The 19,546-nt window shown below is 32.2% G+C and overlaps 2 protein-coding genes across 4 annotated transcripts; both read left to right on the plus strand.

Annotated features, from left to right (window-relative positions):
• The first annotated feature begins 4,874 nt into the window (after positions 1–4,874).
• Positions 4,875–6,579, plus strand: LOC108751051 (signal recognition particle receptor subunit beta). Its single transcript, XM_018490991.1, has 4 exons — positions 4,875–5,238; positions 5,600–5,766; positions 5,861–6,000; positions 6,104–6,579. The coding sequence occupies exons 1-4, from the start codon at positions 5,142–5,144 to the stop codon at positions 6,438–6,440; spliced, it is 741 nt and encodes a 246-aa protein (XP_018346493.1). The 5' UTR covers positions 4,875–5,141; the 3' UTR covers positions 6,441–6,579.
• A 5,908-nt stretch (positions 6,580–12,487) lies between these two features.
• Positions 12,488–19,524, plus strand: LOC108751155. Of its 3 annotated transcripts, none has more exons than XM_018491210.1 (20): positions 12,488–12,829; positions 13,343–13,497; positions 13,571–13,659; positions 13,725–13,791; positions 14,717–14,861; positions 15,174–15,241; positions 15,344–15,412; positions 15,497–15,557; positions 15,656–15,766; positions 15,849–16,019; positions 16,109–16,599; positions 16,674–17,124; positions 17,247–17,617; positions 17,692–17,920; positions 18,024–18,193; positions 18,270–18,462; positions 18,721–18,931; positions 18,997–19,187; positions 19,265–19,368; positions 19,443–19,524. In XM_018491210.1, the coding sequence occupies exons 2-20, from the start codon at positions 13,357–13,359 to the stop codon at positions 19,473–19,475; spliced, it is 3,366 nt and encodes a 1,121-aa protein (XP_018346712.1). In that variant the 5' UTR covers positions 12,488–12,829; positions 13,343–13,356; the 3' UTR covers positions 19,476–19,524. The 3 variants fall into 3 exon arrangements, with proteins under 3 accessions (XP_018346712.1, XP_018346715.1, XP_018346713.1); XM_018491213.1 differs by lacking the exon at positions 12,488–12,829 and adding an exon at positions 13,036–13,070; XM_018491211.1 differs by lacking the exon at positions 12,488–12,829 and having other exon boundaries at positions 13,270–13,497.
• The last annotated feature ends 22 nt before the right edge of the window (positions 19,525–19,546 follow it).

Genomic DNA, 19,546 nt, shown 5'->3' on the forward strand with positions numbered 1-19,546 from the left:
GGATCGGTAACCAGGGCAGTTCTTCTTGAACACCTCCGGAACCTATCATCTTCTCGTGCCGCGATAAAAGAGAAAAAGAGAGAGGCTCGATCGTGCCACTCGATAATTGATACATACTTAACAAGAGAACATCGACGTGAGAAGCGTAATTAAGAAAGTGTTGGCGAATTTATAACGGCTCTTTGGGACGTGTTATTACATAAAAAATATCTTAGTCGCGCGACGATACGTACTCGTATTTCGCCGCGTGCGGCAACTTATCAGCGTTTTATAATTAAAATGATTATAAGTAAAAAGTCCTTCCACAAAATAAGGTTGTAGAAATAAAAGAAAAAGAGAGGAAAAAAGTTTATCACAAAATTATCCATTAAACATAAAGTAACAGTAACAGTAACATTGTATTAATATTATAATTTTCTGCTTAACAATATATAATTGTTATGCACAATATGATACTTTAGATTCTGCGCACAATGGAGGAAATATTTGGAATAAAAAATAAATATTAAAGAATTAATATATTAGAAAAATAAAAAATTACGAATGAAGATTAAACGTTATACACAATACAAATAAGACATGATATGTCTTATATCATATTTATTATATCCATTGTGTGTGTGCATCTCTCTATTCTTTTTTTATCTAATATTTAATACATATTCCTATTCCTATTATTTCCTTCATTGTGCACAGGACCTTACATTTATTGTTGAATGGGAAATTATAATATTAATGTAATGTTACTGTTATTTTGTATTTAGTGGACAATAATTAGATAATTTACGTCACTTCTTAGGAATCTACAAACAACATGGAAAGTAAGTTTTCCAAAAACTATCATGGTAAACACATGTACGAAAGAGAAAAGGCTTGAAGATCCACGCTGTACTCGAGTATAGAGTAAGAAATTCTATTGCAAATTAGTTAATTTACGTCACTCTCCAGGAATCTACAAACGCCACGGAGAGCAAGTTTTCTATCCTAGAAACAAAGAGAAGAACTAGTCACAATATGTACAAAAGAAAAGAGGAGTTGCTCCTTGAGGACCCACACTGTACTCGAGTACAATAAGAGACAAGATATCTTCTCTGTAGCCTTTTATGGTTTAAAACGCCGAGAGATAAATTGAGAAAGGTTCGACTCACCGTTGAGGAGTACGGTCGGATCGCGTGAGCTGGAGCCTCTCTAGGGACGGCGGGTAATCGATGTGCAGGAAAGCCGAATGTCTCGACGATCTGCGGACTGCGGGACGGAGAAAGGACAGGACGCTATCCCGGGGGGACGTTTCGTAGCGGCGAGTCGGGTCCGGGTGTGCATCTCACGATCGATGCAATAAATTCACGAATGCGGTGGATGAGTTGACGGAGAAGTGCGCCGGATCCTCTTCCTTGTTTGCCATGAACGGGAAACGCGATCACGCGAGGCTCAGGTTCCGCGTCCCTCTCTGCGACCGGGATGGATGTACGCTCGAGGGATTATACTCGGGAATTCTCTGTGTCTGAGAAACGACGCGAACAATCTGTAAGAGAAAGGAAAGATCAGACATCATTGCATTCCACGTGGAATGTCGAGTTATTCATTGTAGATTTTCGCCTTCTTATAGTTCGTCAGAATCTAATCGACACTAACTATAAAGTAACGAAAACATCTGCACGGAAAGAACGATTTTGCTGAAACATTAAAAAAATTTAATTAGATACATTTATATAGATCAAAAGATAAATTTTATTAGACTATCAAAATATATTATATGAGAAGCTCAAGTTGATGATTAAAATATCAACATTTTTTTACATCATTGGTCATCATGCTTGAGTTTTCTACACAAATATTTTGATAAACTAACAAAATTATTTTCAGATCAGTATCTAACTAAATTTTTATTTAATATTTTAGTAAAATCGTTCTTTCCATTTATGTCATAATTCCTTATTTAACAATATAACTGTTATATTATACAATGTATTGTATTACATTTATATTAGTGAATGAGAAATTATAACATAAATGTTATTTTTAGGCTGCATTTCATTTGATGCTCATAATGCTTGTATTATTTGTTCCTGTTTATCATTTGATAAACAAGGATGAAATAATTCCAAGAGCATTGTAAGTGTTAAATGGAACGCAGCCTTGAACTTGGTTCCACAAATGCAAGATTAATGCCCATTTCCACTAACGTAGATTAATTTTAATCTCGGTTTAACTTACTCTCCGTCTTTTTCTAATCTTTAAAATTAGAAAAAGACGAAAAGTTGAATTGAGATTAAATCTACGTTGGTGGAAACAGGCATAACTTTATTCTCAGTTTAATAACTTTCTGTTTATCTGTCCCTATTTTAAAATTTTATATCTTTTATCTAATGAACAATAAAGATAAAAATGATACAATATTGCTGATAGCGCGTTCCTCGAACGCATCTCAAGAAAAGGTGAGTTTTTTAATTCATCGATTAATTGATTAATCACATTAAATGTAGCTTTTACAGGACAAAGTTGCATTTGTTGCACTCGTTTAAATTCACCTTATTGCGATCTAGGGTGCGTTCAGGGAGACACTATATTAGCATCTATTTGTCATTCTAGCTTCGTTTTACATCTAATAAATCATAAATGAGACAAGATAGAATGAGAAATGCAATTATATAATAGAATGATAGTAATAAGAAAGTGTGAAAGGTATGGAAGAATGAGCGAGTTAAGGAGAATTGTAAACCAAGTCCCCTTCGTGGCTTGTATACGCTGAAGCAAATAAAATATTCTATTCTATTCTGACGATAATACCGTTTCTTCGAACGCAGTCCTAATTGACGTATAAGCCTAAGTGAACATGTCATCTTTGTTGTGTCAGAATCTATCGAATTCTATCCAAGCAGAATAACAAGTTATTATATCAAAATAATGTCGAAATGAATTCAAAATAATCATTAAAAGTCATTTTTTAATCATTTCCAATCCATTTTAATGTCATTTTGACATTATCGTGATTTGTTGGTCTGCTTGAGTATCAATATCGAAATCAGGGCACCCATCGTAGAATAAATCGAAATAAATTCAGATCGGAATTATTCAATAATTATTCCCTAGGCTTCTATTGTGTTTTCTATCTAAGGAAAACGGAATAATTCCAATTGGAATCCATTCCGATTTATTCTAATGATATTAGGTGCCCAGATCCGATTTCTATTTTTCATTAATACAAATCTCGGTTTCTCGTCGCGATTTGACGACGTCGAGGTACGGAAGAAATTAACCGATAAAGATCACGTCGTGAAACGTTATTTATAAAATTGTGACAACTGAATTGCTCACCGAGGGAATCGCGCTGCCAATGTCATGTCGATCTACTTCGGTCATTTCGTGATTTGAACGGACACGAGCTGATCGCGAAATAGCGACTAATCACGATTCCGCGATTAGTTGACATGACGAAACGATTACCTGTTGTTTCGTGCGATCTTTCCGATACTCGTCGTATCTACTTGCACCATGGCGCATCTGAGACAAATAAACAATCGCAAAACGTGAGGAACGCCCGTGAGGCACGATGCGACAATGTTTGTTAGGAGCGAACCGCGCGAACTATGCACTTACTAAAACAAAAATTTAAATTAAGTACGCGATGAAGTTAGTTGCGTCACGCGTTGCGGATTTTAAACAACACGAAAAGTCTGTTATTTATTTATCATTTATAATTTATATATGTATACAGTTTATATATATGTTTATATATATGTTTATATATGTATATAGTTTATATATATGTTTATATATATGTATAAAGTTTTTACAGCTGTGGCCGTTGCAGTCTACATCGACTACTCCGTCTAGATAGCGACATCTTTACGAAACTCATGCAAACTGTTCGAACTTCAACAAATTCTTGCTCTAAGGGTCGGTTGTTCCATCTTTTGGTAAATTTTACCTGTTGGATAAGTAGCAAGATTATTCAATCACATGGGTGGATTGCCAGATTTACCTAATAGGTAAAATTTATCAAAAGGTAGAACAATCGAATCTAAGGCCCGTTTCCACGAAAAATAAACTTTAATCACGGTTCAACTTACTTTTTGTCTTTTTTTAGTTCTAAAGATTAAAAAAAGACGAACGAGTGAGTTGAACCGAGATACCGACGAGATACTATTAAAGACCGTCAACCCTAGGCAAATTCTCGGCGGTATAAAAAGAGCCCCAAGGGCCTAGAGGTAATTGAAGAACGCTGACATTATCGACAATTGATAAATTTGCTATTATTGACATAAATATTTGGTTCATACATTATTAAATTTATGATTATTTATTACATAAATATTCCATTAAATAAATATGCATACTTGTAAAGCTATAATATTCTATATATTACAGAAAAATTACAATTTTTTTCTCTGCAGTTATCATCTCTGTTGATAATCAAACTTTGATAGCATTGAAATCACAATTTTAAAGAAAAATCGAGTATTATTGAGTTCTAAATGCATAAATACGTCCACTAAACTAATAAATCATAAAATTAGTATAATATTTTCAAATTTCAACTCTTAATTATTTTAATATTTACAAGGATACCAACTCCCGTAAGAATGTCGGTTTTTAATAGTATTTCATCGGTGACCGAAATTAAAGTTAATCTACATTGATGGAAATGGACATATAAACCAATAAAACACTGTTCAAAATCTATACTATTAGCGATTAGTAAATTGTTGTGTCAATAAATTTTCTGAGTAATTGTAGATTTTTACATGACTAATCATCGATAAATGTGTTTCATAGTTTAGCGATTATTTGCACAGATGTCACAAGTCACAATTCATTTTTTAAATCACACATTTCAATAGTATATATATTGTAAAGGTATCTTTTCATGCCGATGCTCGACGCTCATTTTCGGCGTCAAAATAAGTCACGTGATAGAAATCGACGAATATTAAGCATTAATTTTGATCAGGTGACCTATTTGACGCTGAAAATGAGCGTCGAGTGTGAGCATAAAAAGGCACCTTAATTGATTACGAATTTCTCTTAGTATGTATGTACATACTTCGTGTATATATAACCTCAGAATTCAGATCTGTCGGCATATTGCGGCATATATCCACGAGAGATTGTAAGATTTGAGAGAATCGCTAATCACAGTTATGAAGAAACATATAGAACAGTTATTAAAAGGAGATGACAGTTCACAGTCGCTGCATCTAGCCTTACTGGTTGCTACATTTATTCTTATAACGTTAGGTAACTTGCATGTTTATTCACAGATGTTGTAATATTGAGAATGTATTATTTTTATTTTATAAATTATCTTACGTATTTTATTATTTTATTATTTTATATATTTTTATTTCATATGCTTTTTATATCTTTATAATTACTGTAACTTATTTGTTAACTTATGAAAAGAAATATATTTTTTAATTTTTTTTTCTTTGACATAAATTGTAGGATTTGTTTTTCCAATAATTTTAACTGAATTAATATGGAAAGAATATCATTTTCTGTGTTTGAATTATTTGTTTACATATAATATTATTTCATTCTCTTATACATAATAATATATTTTTACTAAGTACTACTTTAATAAAATTAATTTTTGTAGTTTTATTTGTATTTTGGCGCAAGAGGAAGTCTAAAGGTAACATTATCCTTTTAACGGGCCTTAGTGAAAGTGGAAAAACATTGATCTATGCAAGATTATTATGTTCCCAATTTGTCAAGACATATACATCTGTTAAGGAAAATATAGGAGATATTACAATCAACTATGTAAGATTTAAGTAATATTTTGTGATAGACTAGATTTATAATTATATGGTAGTGTGTCTATATTGTAATTGTTCTTATAAAAACATTTGCTTAGCGTTTTTTGAGAATAGTGGACATTCCTGGAGATGAACGATTACGTGGCAAATACTTCGATAAATATAAATCATCTGTCAAAGGTCTGGTTTATATAATTGATGCAGTGACTATTCAGAAGGAGATCAGAGATGTGGCTGAGTAAGTATAGAATTTGATGAAATTGATTTTATATTTTTAACAAAATGTTTCATATAAATTTTGAATAAATCCTAATATCTATATAATTAATATTTTTTTGCAGATATCTGTACAATTTGTTATCGGATCCTGATATGCAGAAGAATGTTCCTGTCCTTATAATGTGCAACAAGCAAGATCAAACCATGGCTAAAGGATGTTATGTGATAAAAGCATTATTAGAGAAAGAAATGAATCTGCTACGTATGACAAAAACTAGCCAGTTGGAAGCCACTGACGCGTCGTCAACGAATGTCTTCCTTGGGAAACAGGGAAAGCACTTTGAATTCTCGCATTTAGATTCACAAATTGATTTTGTAGAGTCGCATGCGTCAAATGATGATTCTCAAATGTCAGCTAACATTGAAGAGCTTAAGAAGTGGTTAATTAAAATCGCGTAATACGGATCCAATCTTATTAAATATAAGTTATTGTTTGTAAGAGTAACTTTGTAATTTATATCAGAAAATTTTTTTATTAAACTTTCAGAATCATTATATCGCATTATGAAAGAAACAGATGTTTATTTAAATACAATCTCATACATAATCTTTGTTTAATTTATATTTATCCACAAATTAGCATATATAATTCTTGATGTTTGCAAATTGAACCTCCATTAAAAGTCATGCCTAGTTTATGCTTCCTCAGTCCTAACCATAGTCTTAAGTGGGGAGCACAGACTCTTGCATAATGCATAAAATATGAAGTATAAGAAAATCAACCAATCAGAGTACTTTATTTCATGGAAAGGAAGGAAATAAAGGACTTTGATTCATCTTTTTATGTTTCGTTATGCATTATTAAGAGTCTGTGCTCCCTGCTTTATGCCTAGTTTATGTTTCGGTCTTAATCTTAGTCTTAAAAGTTGACAAAGGATGCCATAAGGTCGTTTATGTTTCCCCAGCAGGCACGGATGGAATGGTCGGGAAGTTGAAGAAAAATCTCGAAAGGCCGGTCCAAACTAGCCCGAGATGGAATAGCGCGAAGCGCGAATGTTAATGCCAAAATCGTTATAGCCGCCCCGAATCCAAGCGCTACTGTCCACACACCCCACATACACTTTAAATGTATCTTCCTCTGCTCTAATTGATGAAAAGGAGCTGCTATATGTTTTGATTGGCGACGAAACATATCTTTTAGTACCGTACTTGATGCGACCTTATCCAAGAAGATTAAATCGTGACTTAAAAAAATGGTATACAATTATCATCTCAGCAAAGCAAGACGTATCATTGAAAACGCCTTTGGCATTTTGGTAGCAAGGTGGAGAATTTTTTGTAGGCCTACAATTACCTCCATTTCCAGAGCAAAGAAGATTATATTAGTTACAATATGTTTACATAATTTCATTATTACTAACAAAATGGAAAAGCGTCCTCAAGAAAGACAATATTTATGTTATAATGATTACGATAAACAGCAAACATCATGCTTAACAACATTGCCTAATACTATTAACTCTTATAGTATACACTCTTTCAATTCCAACTTTGTAGATTAGGCAAGATAAGTAACGTAGACTGCAATCGAAGAAAAATGCTTCGAAGCATTTGTAGTGGCAACACGATCATAGCCGTAAACGTATACGGGAAAGATACAGAAAAATGCGGAAGAGCGCTGATTAGCTGTTCGAATTACGCATCCTCTGTCTCGTATGCTGATTCCCGTATCGTGCGATTTCACCCTTCCATGCGGACCATGCGTGAAACGGAACGCACCCTCAGTCTTCGCGTCGGGTCACGTAGGATTGTGTATGTAACTCATTTTTTATTCCAAGTTATTTCGAGATGAATAATTAATAACCGGTACTAATTAATAACAATAAACCGATAGAATCGTTTGTTAATCATTCTTGTTATCAATTCGGGTATCGATCAAAAGTGTAAATAAATGTTATGTGTACAACCTGCTTGATTGTTGTCATCGAGCTCAGTTCTCGCATCCGATCATGTCGAGTTGTGTATGTAACGCGTCTGTTATTCCAAGTGATGTTAAGTTGAATAATTAATCGGTACTAATTAATAATAATAAATCGACAGAATCGTTCACAAATCGTTGTCCGTAAATCATTCGTGTGGTATCGACTCAGATATCGATAAAGTGAGTAAATCAGTGAAAGTGTTACAATTCTTCAGATACTATTTTTTAAAGAAAAACAAACTTCTATTTCATTACTTGACGTTAACCCTTAGTACACAGTTTTTGGCACCCTTAATAAACACGTTCGGTCATTCGTGTCCTGGCTTAATTTTCATCACTTTTACAAGTATATATAAATTATTAAATAATTTTTATATATATTTTGACATCTTTAGAATGTATTTATGCACTTATATATTCATAACAAATTGTAGATAAATTGTTGTAAGTAAATATAATTAACAAAATGAGAAAAATGCACTGTTTTATATAAAAATGTAAAACTCTGAAACAAAAATGTTTAAAAAAAAAAATTCAATATCTTAAAATTAACATTCCAAATTACAAAAAAAAAATTCAAGTGTCGGCTGTCCAAAAAGTTTAGTTATTAGGTAACTTGATGTTTTTTTAATATGCATGAATGGCTATAAATTAAAGATATATTGCATTTACATTTTAAAATAATGCAATTTATTAATGCTATTTATTATTGTGTTACATATAATCTGTCAGGAAAATGTTTTTTATAACATTACAGAAAACATAATATATAATATTACTAACATAGAACAAGGACCAAAAATTGCGTTTATTAAGAGCTGTTTCAGGGTAAAATTCTTTTTTTTAATAATTCGCGAAATATTCTCGCAATACAACTGAGAATTTGTGAAAAATAAAAGAAAAAATTAAGAATTTTTAGTTACAAAAAATGTACTGTTTCTCTCTCTCTCTCTCTCTCTCTCTCTCTTCTTTCTCTCTTTTCATTGACCTTTCCTAAATAGTTTTTCTGAATATTTTCCTTGGCTTAATCTGTATTTTGTATTTAGTAACACACGATCCTGTGCGGATTTAATGGCAGCTCTAGAAAAATCAGACAATTGGATATCGGAGCATCTTAAATTAGATAATTCTAATGTACGGTGCAGAAGTTGTATTCAAACTTATAAAATTGGCAAAAGAGATAAATTTATTGAAATGATAACAATAATAAAGGCACATTTATACCATAAGCATGAAATATGGAATGAAGAAGATCGTTTAAAGTGAGAAAACGACAATGACTTGATATGGCGATATTTCGACAAAGTAGGCTTATACGAAGCAAAATGTAAATTTTGTGATCGTTTACTTCGTCAACCATATGTATCACTTATAAAGTCGCATCTGCAAAGTCATCGTCAAGAAATAAGAGCTGGTGTGCGAAAAGAAATTGCGAATAAGTCTCTACCGCAATATTTTCATGAGGATGAAATTCATGAGGAAGAATTTAGTGCATGGTGCAAAAGTTGCAATGTTGAAAACGACATATTTTACGGAACAGATGCTTTAATACATCACATTTGTTTTAATAACATATTGTTATACATAATGTATAATGAATATATATATCAAGTTCTGAAGGAAATGACACGAATAATAAAGTATCCCTTGCTCATGATGTTTCTAATGTAAATTCTTATCATGACGGTACAAACTGGCAAACTCTTGAATATCAAGTAAAATATCGACAGAGGTATGTATTATTGTTTCAATATGTCAAGTGTTACTGATAGCAGTGATATCAAAATTCGTGATTCAAAGTTCTATAGTAAGAAAGCTCTCGAAAAATTTAATATCTATCAATGTTATGTTACGAATGGTTATTTAAGACTTCAAGAAAGAACTAACGTTAATAACGTGCACAGAACGATGCATCAATTCGTGGCAGCAGGAAATGTGACTACAAATTCTCATAATGACGGTACAACTTTGCAAGCTGCTGGAAATCAAGAAAATCAATAAAATCAAATTTCATTGATACATTGTCGTTTTTTATTATTATGACTTTTTGTTTTGTTTAGGTTAAGGGGAAACCTTCGCAGCAAACAAGAATGGATTAAAATGGATTGAAATTTTTTTTTATTCAAATGCGTATTTTAAATAGCGAATACTTGTTTTTGGATTTAATTGGATTCAATTATTGGGTTGTTCGGAAAGTAATTTCGTTTTTTCCCAACAGCGGACTTGTATTTTTTCACAGCCAACTTCACACTTAAGCCGCATAATCATTATATATTTTGACAGCTGATATAGCAAGGCTTGCTTGTGAAAAAAGTTCGATTGATTCTACGCAGTAGTTTTTGGTTGGTGCCCTATCAAATATGGAAAGTAAAAAGCAGCATTTTCGGCATATTTTACTTTTTTACTATCGAAAAGGTAAAAATGCTGTTCAAGCAAGAAAAAAATTATCCGATGTGTATGGAGAAGATGTATTGACGGAACGCCAGTGCCAAAACTGGTTTGCAAAATTTCGATCCGGCAATTTTGATGTTGAAGATGCACCACGTTCTGGAAGGCCAGTTGAAGCTGACGAAGACACAATAAAGGCATTAATTGATGCAAACCGGCGAATAACAACTCGTGAGATCGCTGAGAGATTAAATTTATCGAATTCGACCGTACATGATCATTTGAAACGCCTAGGTAGGAAAATCGTCTTTCATTTTCATAAAAAAAAACGAAATTACTTTCTGAACAACCTAATAGATTCAATTGGGTACAATTGGATTGAAAAATTGCATTTCCTATTCAAAATTGTGAATTGAACAGTATTCACAATGAATGTGTATGTGTGTGTGTGGCGCGCGCGCAAAAAAAAGCCAATATTTTTAGATGAAAGGCATAGAGATATGCTTCATGCAATTCCTATAAATGAATAAAAATCCATTCAGGATTGAAAAGCATTTATTTTAACATTCGTGAATCAATATTTCTGAAAATCTGAATTCATTTCAATTTATTTCAATCCATTTTTGTTTGTTGGGTTTACACGCTACACAACTTTCACTTTCTGTAACCAGGGTTGGTAAAGACTAATATTTTCTTTTTTAAGAATAAAACATATGTTTCTTCTTAAATATGTTTTTAATGCTTCAATATATTTAAACAGTAATATAAAAAAAAAACATTTTTAACATGTTAAAAATGTCATCAGTTAAGGGGATCCTAAAAGTTGAGATCAGCCAACGCCGATTCGATCCGTGACTGGCTCTGCGATAATGTTGTGAAATCGGATATGAGAATGAAAGAAGCTAATGTGAGAATGAGAAAAGCATTATCATCAATAGCGTTATTAGAGACTAAAAATAATTTAACTTAAACGAGTTTTTTACAGCAAGTAATGCTTAAAATCATCAATAAAATTTGTCACTTGAACTTTTGGTAAAATATATATAAAAATGTGCATAAAAATTTATTTATAGATACCATATACGTAATACTCTTTTTAAAGTTGTTTCCTGATTCTACAAACTCGTTATCGTTCGTTTTAGTAAAGTGATCTCAGCTGCACGCTCATTTTTAATATAAAACTCTTATATTAAGCAATTGTATATCGGAGGTGCTATACGAGCTAAAAGTAAGTAAATTTATCTTTTTTTTTTCGATTTTTTCATAAAATCCAGTGCAGCTAAGGTCCTGTTTGTGCGTACTTTAATTCTGTAATAACAATTTCGCAACTCGTAAATCCAATTTCAAGATTTTTCACTAAAAATGATGGTAAAGTAGGATGACTTTAGTACCCTCTTAAATAAACTCGGAGATAACTGTATATCTACACAAACTTGCATAGCTGCATAAACATATTAAAATTAAATTAAATTTTTATAGGAAAAATGTAATTGAATAATTTTCTTTATACATATGTTTATGCGGCTATGCAAGTTTGTGTAAGTGTGTGCAAGAGTGAGTATAAAGAGAGTGGCGCCAATGCATGTGCCTAATGCTGATTGGCTCCGCCATTAAGGTGATTCTAAAGCCTCCTGTTTTACCATGTAAGCACGTATAATTTTTGTATAAGAAATACTTTTTTTCTTTTTTACCGATTTGAAATGATTTGTCCTAGTTGATTCGCTTATGCATTATGCGTTATACGTTATGCAAAAATTTGTGCTGCTTTAAGACGTAAATTGTCATTTCAAACCCTTTCATTACAAACCCTTCGTGGAACTTTAAACATTATTTTATTCTTCCAATATGTAATTCGTTATTTCTTTTCATTTGCACTTTCCGATTTACAACCGGAAAACAAACATACAGACGTCATTATAATTTATAATTATATGAATTGTGATGTCGAGAAATCTCTTCACTAATGTGATACCCATATATGAGTTGAAATTTTTTTCTTTTTATTTTTGGCCAGACCTCGTAAATCAAGAGTCGAAATTCTAAATTTGCCGGTTTCAACCTAAAACTTTGTAAAACTAATATGGTCTACTGCGAGGACGGTGTCGTGGAACGGAAGCGACGTCTAGATCGAAATTCAGATAATCACTTTTGACCACGCTTTTTGATGGCTTCGTCCATATAGTATAAGTTCGGTCTTCTGTTCTCTATCATCCATGGCGAGCATCAAGATTTGTCAAGGTTTTACCGCCTGGCCTGGTTTTCCGGCATATTTAGCAATTGTTAGGTTACGTATTGTTTGTTTCAGTGGTTCTGTGACTCGGCGGCTTTCTGTCAGTGAATGAAAAAAACTATCGTTTCTTCGGTAATCCGTTTTGAAATCCAAAGAAGAATTTTGCTTCTATCTAGTGTCTGAAATCGGATGTAACAAATTCGATACACTAGTAGGACGACAGCAAGCATAGACAACTATCGAGTGTCGGTATGGATCCTTTTCCAGCGTCGTTGTCGTCGATCGTCGAATATTTCTTTTGGAATAGCATAGCATCGATAAACTGATAGTGGCAACGTACAATCTGTGTATTCTGATGTATTCGCATAATTTCTACAGATAATTGTCATTGCGATTAGCGATTTAGCGATTCTCTAAACTTCTATTTAGAGAATTTTTACGTTTTTGTCCATCTTTTCTATTTTCCAGTTATATTTAGTGTTTAAATAAGGTGTGTTAGTACCGATTTACAATTGGTGTAATAAATCTTCAGCTTTTTTGCTTTAAATTGTAAACTGTAATGTATTTTTTCCAACAGAAAACGTTTTTTTTGCTTAAACTATAATCCTTATGCTAAATAAGCTAACTAAATTCCAACTAAAGTTTAAAGTTTAGAGCAAATTATTGTTACAGTTCAGATTAAAGCAAAAGGCTTTTATATTTATTGTAGATCAGGGCAATTTAACTTTGATGTAATCTAATGTTTATGATTTTTTATACAAGAATTATTGAACAAAATGCCAAGAGGACGGATGTTTTCACGTTCTGTTTTGAATGCTCGTCCACTCAATATGACATTAAACTTGGAGTGCATAGAGGAACCCCTTAGTGAAGCCCAGCTGCAAATAAGAACAAAGCAGAAAGAGAATTATGATAAAGTAATTTTACCTGGCAATAATTTTTTTTTTAGTAATATAAGGATATGTTATACATCAATCTTGTTACTATCAGGTTACAGCTATGTTAGAAGAATTGATTAAAGAACAGGGAGCTAAATTAATATGTCAAGTAGGAGACACCACTGGTTATCAGTATACAGTGTAAGTATTTAATTATAAAATGCACTAGTGTCAAATATGATTACTACATAATTTATTAATTGCAGACCTTCAACACAGACTTCAGCAACAATTCAAAATAACTCCCAGATTAATCCTCAGATTCTAAATGTTGTAAGTATTTTAGTATAAACTTTAGTATAATTGGGAGAAGAAATTTATATGTACAGGATGTCTGATAATTATTGATATATATATAATGTCCCATTTTAAATGACAACCTCAAATTTCTCTTGTACATTTCAGACAAAAATTTGGTGACTTCAAAGAGGATATAAAATGGTACCATTAGTTTGACGTTGGGTGGTATTAAAGTGAGGACAAGGTTACTTTGAATTTTTTAAATGAAACTTCCCATTTTTCATTACATATTTTTGTAACTTGCCTCTAAAGCTTTTCAAAACACTATAATAAAATATTTTTTCATTAGGTACTTTGCGAGTTATAAGGTTTGAAAGTTACATTACCATCGGCATTAGCATTATCTAAGGTCAAACCAATAATACCATCTTAAGTCTCCCTCAAAATCACAAAACTTTAGTCGGAAACATCTTTCTCTAAAATGTACTATTCAAGTCAAGCGGCACAGTCATTAGGCCTGTTCTTTTTGGCTAAACTTTTGCATCAGTTTATCTTTGTTCCTTTTCTCTTCAGCAGAAAAGAAGAGAAAGAAAGATAAACTGGTGCAAAAGTTTAACCAAAAAAAAACAGGCCTAATGACTGTGTCGCTTATGTTTAACTATTGCTTTTTTTTTTTTGTAAAAAAGCAATAATTAAACATAAGCGACACAGTCCTTCCTTCTACTATCATGCTGCTTATTTAGGAACTATAAACACTGGACTGTCTATCAGCAACTTGTGTATATTAATTCTCAAATCTATATAAATTAATTTTTCGTTTAGCTATTTTACAAAAAATACAAAATGATACAGGACTTTTTTATTTAGTTTAGCCTATTTTAACTGTCCACAATTATGTTAAAACGTTCAGACACTATATTTTCTCATCTAGAAATAATATTTTCCTTTTTACTTTTAGACTCAACAAAACAAGAATTCAACACCAATTAAATTGAACATTACAAGTAATTCAAGTGCAGGAAACATACCTCAAGGAAACATTCAGCTAGTAGTTGATCCACGTATGGGACATGTTATTTTGGGACCTGTTACACAGACCCAAGGTAGTAAACTACTTATTAGAACTATAGTTTATTGAAGACAATTTAATTTTCATTAGTGTTTGCGGGTCCAATGGTAACATTTTTTCTAATTACGTAGTAAATCTTCAACTAGCTTTGTTTATAACAATTTCTTTCACAATCTTATTTTAAATTATATATTCTTATTCCTCGGATTTCACTTTTAAATTGAAAAAAAAAATCGTTCACTTATGTTAACTTTAAGTAAAGATACATATTAAAAGTTTTGTTGAGGACACTGGATTCGCGAACACTAGTCAAAGGAGAACAAATATCAATTAGGATTAAATATAGTTTCAGATACAACAACTACAACCACATCTGCAGCTTCAACTGTAGCTCCTCGGCCTCAACAAGAGAATGTACTATCAATTCCATTTGTATTTTCTTTATTAAGAATAGATCCTTAACATTAATCACACATTAATATTTTTTTATTTTAAACGAATCAAATATTTTTTCAGTATAAATACACCAGATCTGGACGTAGGACAAAAGTTCTTCAAGTGCAACAACCTGATATTATAGAAGAAGTATGATTTTTATAAGAAATTATACATTTTTTATGCTAATTAGTTAATAATTAATAAATACATTGCAGTATCTTATTCTTATAGTCAACACCCACAGTTACTCGCGTGAAATCAAAAGCTGCATCACCACATGTATCAAATAAAGGTAATGTAATATTTTATAAATTGATATATTTTATAAAGAGAAAGAAAAAAGGAAAACTAAAACAAAGAATTTTATAACTAATAAAAGTAATCTCTCAGTTTCTGTCACTCCTCAAAATGTGACAAATCTCAGAGTGAAGGCTGTTACCAAGACCACTCCTACAGAACACACTAGTATAGGTGGAATATCCATCGGCAACAAAAATACAGGTTAAAATCAGAAAACAATGTAATATTTTTAAAAACATTAATATTGAAAAATTAATTTTATTCATTACAAAATATTTTATAGCAACTGAACAAGTTGACGAATCCAAAAAGAACCTACCTGATGGCAGAGAATATACGTTTAACAAAACAACTGGTGGCCGAACCTACCCATCTTTAGTTGTAATAGCAAGACCAAATTTACGTAATAAAGACACTCCACCGCAAGTTGCACAAAAAGAAAGACAGGCATTAGGTATAATTTTTTTTTCTTTTTTTTTTCGTTTTCTCAACATATAACAAGCATGCAGCGTTAGATGCGTATTAATAACCAAAATTTTTCAGATGCCAAAGTTAAAAATGTGCTCATGTTTTCTGCTACAAAATTCGCTGAATGGTTGATACAACAAGGCTTAGTAAAATCGGAACAATACTGTTTGCAACATAGTTCGAACTACCAGAGACCTAAACTCAAATTGGGAATGTATAGCGATCAGGGAACATTTCCCTATTCCGGTGGCTATGTATGGATATCTAGTTGTTGTCCCGACAGATTCGTTTCTGTTTTTTCTGGTTCTATTTTTCAAGGAGCCCATTATACACCCACAGTCTTGTTAAAATTGATTTATCATTGGGCATGTCAAACTAACGTGCAAAATGTAATCTCTTGGGTGAAAGTATCCAATATGTACCTAAAAAACTTTTATACAAATCTACGTAGCATTTGTACAGCGGCAGTGTGGGACAAAAGTCGTAAGATGGGCGGTAAAAATTCAGTGATACAAGTCGGTGTGATTAGTTTAGGCACGACATCGCAGGATGGACATATGCGACAGGTGATACATCTTGATATTCTTGTTTTGCTAGAAAAAAAATTAGATAATGACGAATTTTTGGCTCTCGTATTTAGGTGAAAGTCGAAGTTCTCGGCATTCTAGACCCGTCTACATTGGATATACGATTACGTGCCTGTGAACCAGTACAGGAATGGGAGAGATCATTTAGAAGACGATTTAATAATATTCTACATCCATTAAAAGACTGGGTTCATACAGACTCCAAAATAATGACCGACTTTACTGTCGACAAAAGTACGTTGAATGAAATGGGCTATAATCACGTCTTTCAGTCTTCATTTTCAGAACAGAGCCCTAGAAATCTCATGAGCAATTTTCATATTATGGAATATCTTAGAAAAATTGTGCCGAGAATGTTTCAGAACACATTGAGTTTGCTTAGTAGACAAATGATACAACAGTTCTTAGATGAATTAATATGGAGGGAAATGTATGGTGCTACAGCGGAACGCGCATTTGACAATCTTATACGACATATCTCGGAGCAAACTAGAATCGATTCCAGTGAGTGAAAAACGTCACTGATCATGGATAAAAATTTAACAGTTTCTGATTGTATTTTTTTTGCAAATTTAATAGATTATCGAATTTAGATTATCGAATAGAAAGATTGTATATCTTTCCAGATGAGTCTCTGCTAGATCGCTTGACGAATATAGCTGCTAATCCATTTCAAAATTGGTCTTATTCCACGTCAACTGATACATCAGTTACAACACCGAAAGATTCAACTCCGATAACTGATGTAATATCTCAGAAACTTCCCGAAACTATTACAGCAAAAGCACAGCGCCGAGGAAGAAAACGAGGTATAATAACTCCAACGGAACATGAAGCAAAAAGAGCAACAATTGACTCTAAAAATAATAAAGAAAAAGAAGATAAAAATGAAAAAGATCCGAAAGATCAAATTCAACTTCAAGAATTATATTATGCTACAATGGAGGGTGATAAAAACCTTGTCTTAAAAGAATTAAGGATTTCTTTATATTTCAAGGTTTGTTCAAAATTTTTGTGCTGTCATACTATCAGCATGTTTATATCTGACAAATAATTTTTTTGGGCTTGTAGTGTTTCCTCTGCACGACTGTAATGAGATCTAACACAGAAGTGATGGAGCATATGGTTAGTCATGTACCACCGCAAGTGCCGGGTCAACCGGAATTGTCGGTATGCCGATATTGTTGTACCCCGCTATCGTCTCGGCATCAAATGGTTACTCATGTGTCAGAAACACATAGCAATTTCGGACATTCTGATAGCGTCATGGTAGTTTGTGCGATTTGCGAGGAGAAATTTGGTAAGTTAATATTTTCAAACTGACTTGTAATCTGTAATTATGTAAGAAGATAAATAAAATGTATAATGCGAGGTAATCACATTTGTACATGTTTCTCGTTTAGGTAAGAGCAAATCGTTAATTGATCATTTATCATTGATGCATTATCCTTCCGAGATGCCGTATCATTGCGAAAATTGCGGTTATCGAACATCCAGTCATAAGGATGTTATAGATCATTATTATAAAATTCACGAAAAGGGCGAAGGATTGCAATGCCCGTATTGTCTTAAAGTAAGAAGAGGAAAATATCACAGATATTCCTATTCCTATGTCAATATAGATTAATACAATTTTTCTATTGTGAAAGGTAATACATTTTGTGAACGAAGGCAAGCCGAACGCGTCCAATGTGTACGCTTACTTGACACATATGCAAAGGCACATCGTAAGAAGGGATCAAGGAAAAGGCAATAAATGTTCAAGATGCTGTCTATGGTTCAATCAAAAGAGTTCCTTAACTTTACATCAGCGGGAATTACACGATCATGTTTTTAATTCAAGTATATATAGCTATTTTAATGTGTATATATAAATATGTATAGATATTTAAATGTGTGGTTAAATATTTAACGCTGTATGTATCAATTTTTTTCATTATCAACGAATTAACAAGAATTTAAGCAAAAATTTAATCGTAACTTTACTTATATATTTATTTTATATCGATTATATCATTTTTAAAAATATACTTTGAATACGCTTGTATATTATATGAAAAGATTGTAATTATCGTTTAATCATAAAATGAATATATACAGAGGCAGTACCATATTCAGCCGGCAACAGTGGCATAATGGTCTCAAAAGACGTACTAGAGACACGATTTACTGTAGATAGTCCTTTACCCGAATTACCACCAGATGAAAAAATACAAAAGTGGAGTACTGGGCCAATTATGGTGAATACTTCCGTCAGATATTTGTCCTGCCAGGAATGTGAAGAAGATATTGACGAAGATGAACATTATCCGTAAGTATATTATTTAAAAATCAACAATTTTATACGATTAATAATGTAAATTATATAATGCATAGGGGTGAGCAACGATGTCAACAATGTCGATATGTTACGTGTTGTTGGCGTGCATTCCAAGAACATCAACAACAAATTCATAATGAAAGACCGAAGACCAGCCTAATCGTGCCATCTCCTTTAGTTAATATTCCGCTAGATAAGAAATTACAATGCTTATGCGGGTATACATCGATCGATGGCAATCAATTAGGTATAATAATCTTGAAGAAAAATGTAATATTTTAATATTGTTAATAGAGTTTAATTTCAATTGGTATAATATTACAGCGAGACACTTGATAAAGTGTAAAAAATTGTCAGCACGTCCCGTTGATGACTCGACATCTGGTATGCTCAATAGCTTAGGATTAGTTCCAAAAACCGCATCTGAGGTACGATATATTTTTACGTATAATACTTTTTGTTTTACATTTTTTTTTGTGTCTAATCTTCAAATTAATTATAGGAAGCTGATGAGAAATTCAATCCACGTAATTAAATTCGATAAAAATAAGAAACACGATTGCTTTTATGAAGATCAATATACAAATATATATATATATATATATA

Source organism: Trachymyrmex septentrionalis, unplaced genomic scaffold (genome assembly GCF_001594115.1).
Source record: "Trachymyrmex septentrionalis isolate Tsep2-gDNA-1 unplaced genomic scaffold, Tsep1.0 scaffold40, whole genome shotgun sequence".
NCBI lineage: Eukaryota > Metazoa > Arthropoda > Insecta > Hymenoptera > Formicidae > Trachymyrmex > Trachymyrmex septentrionalis.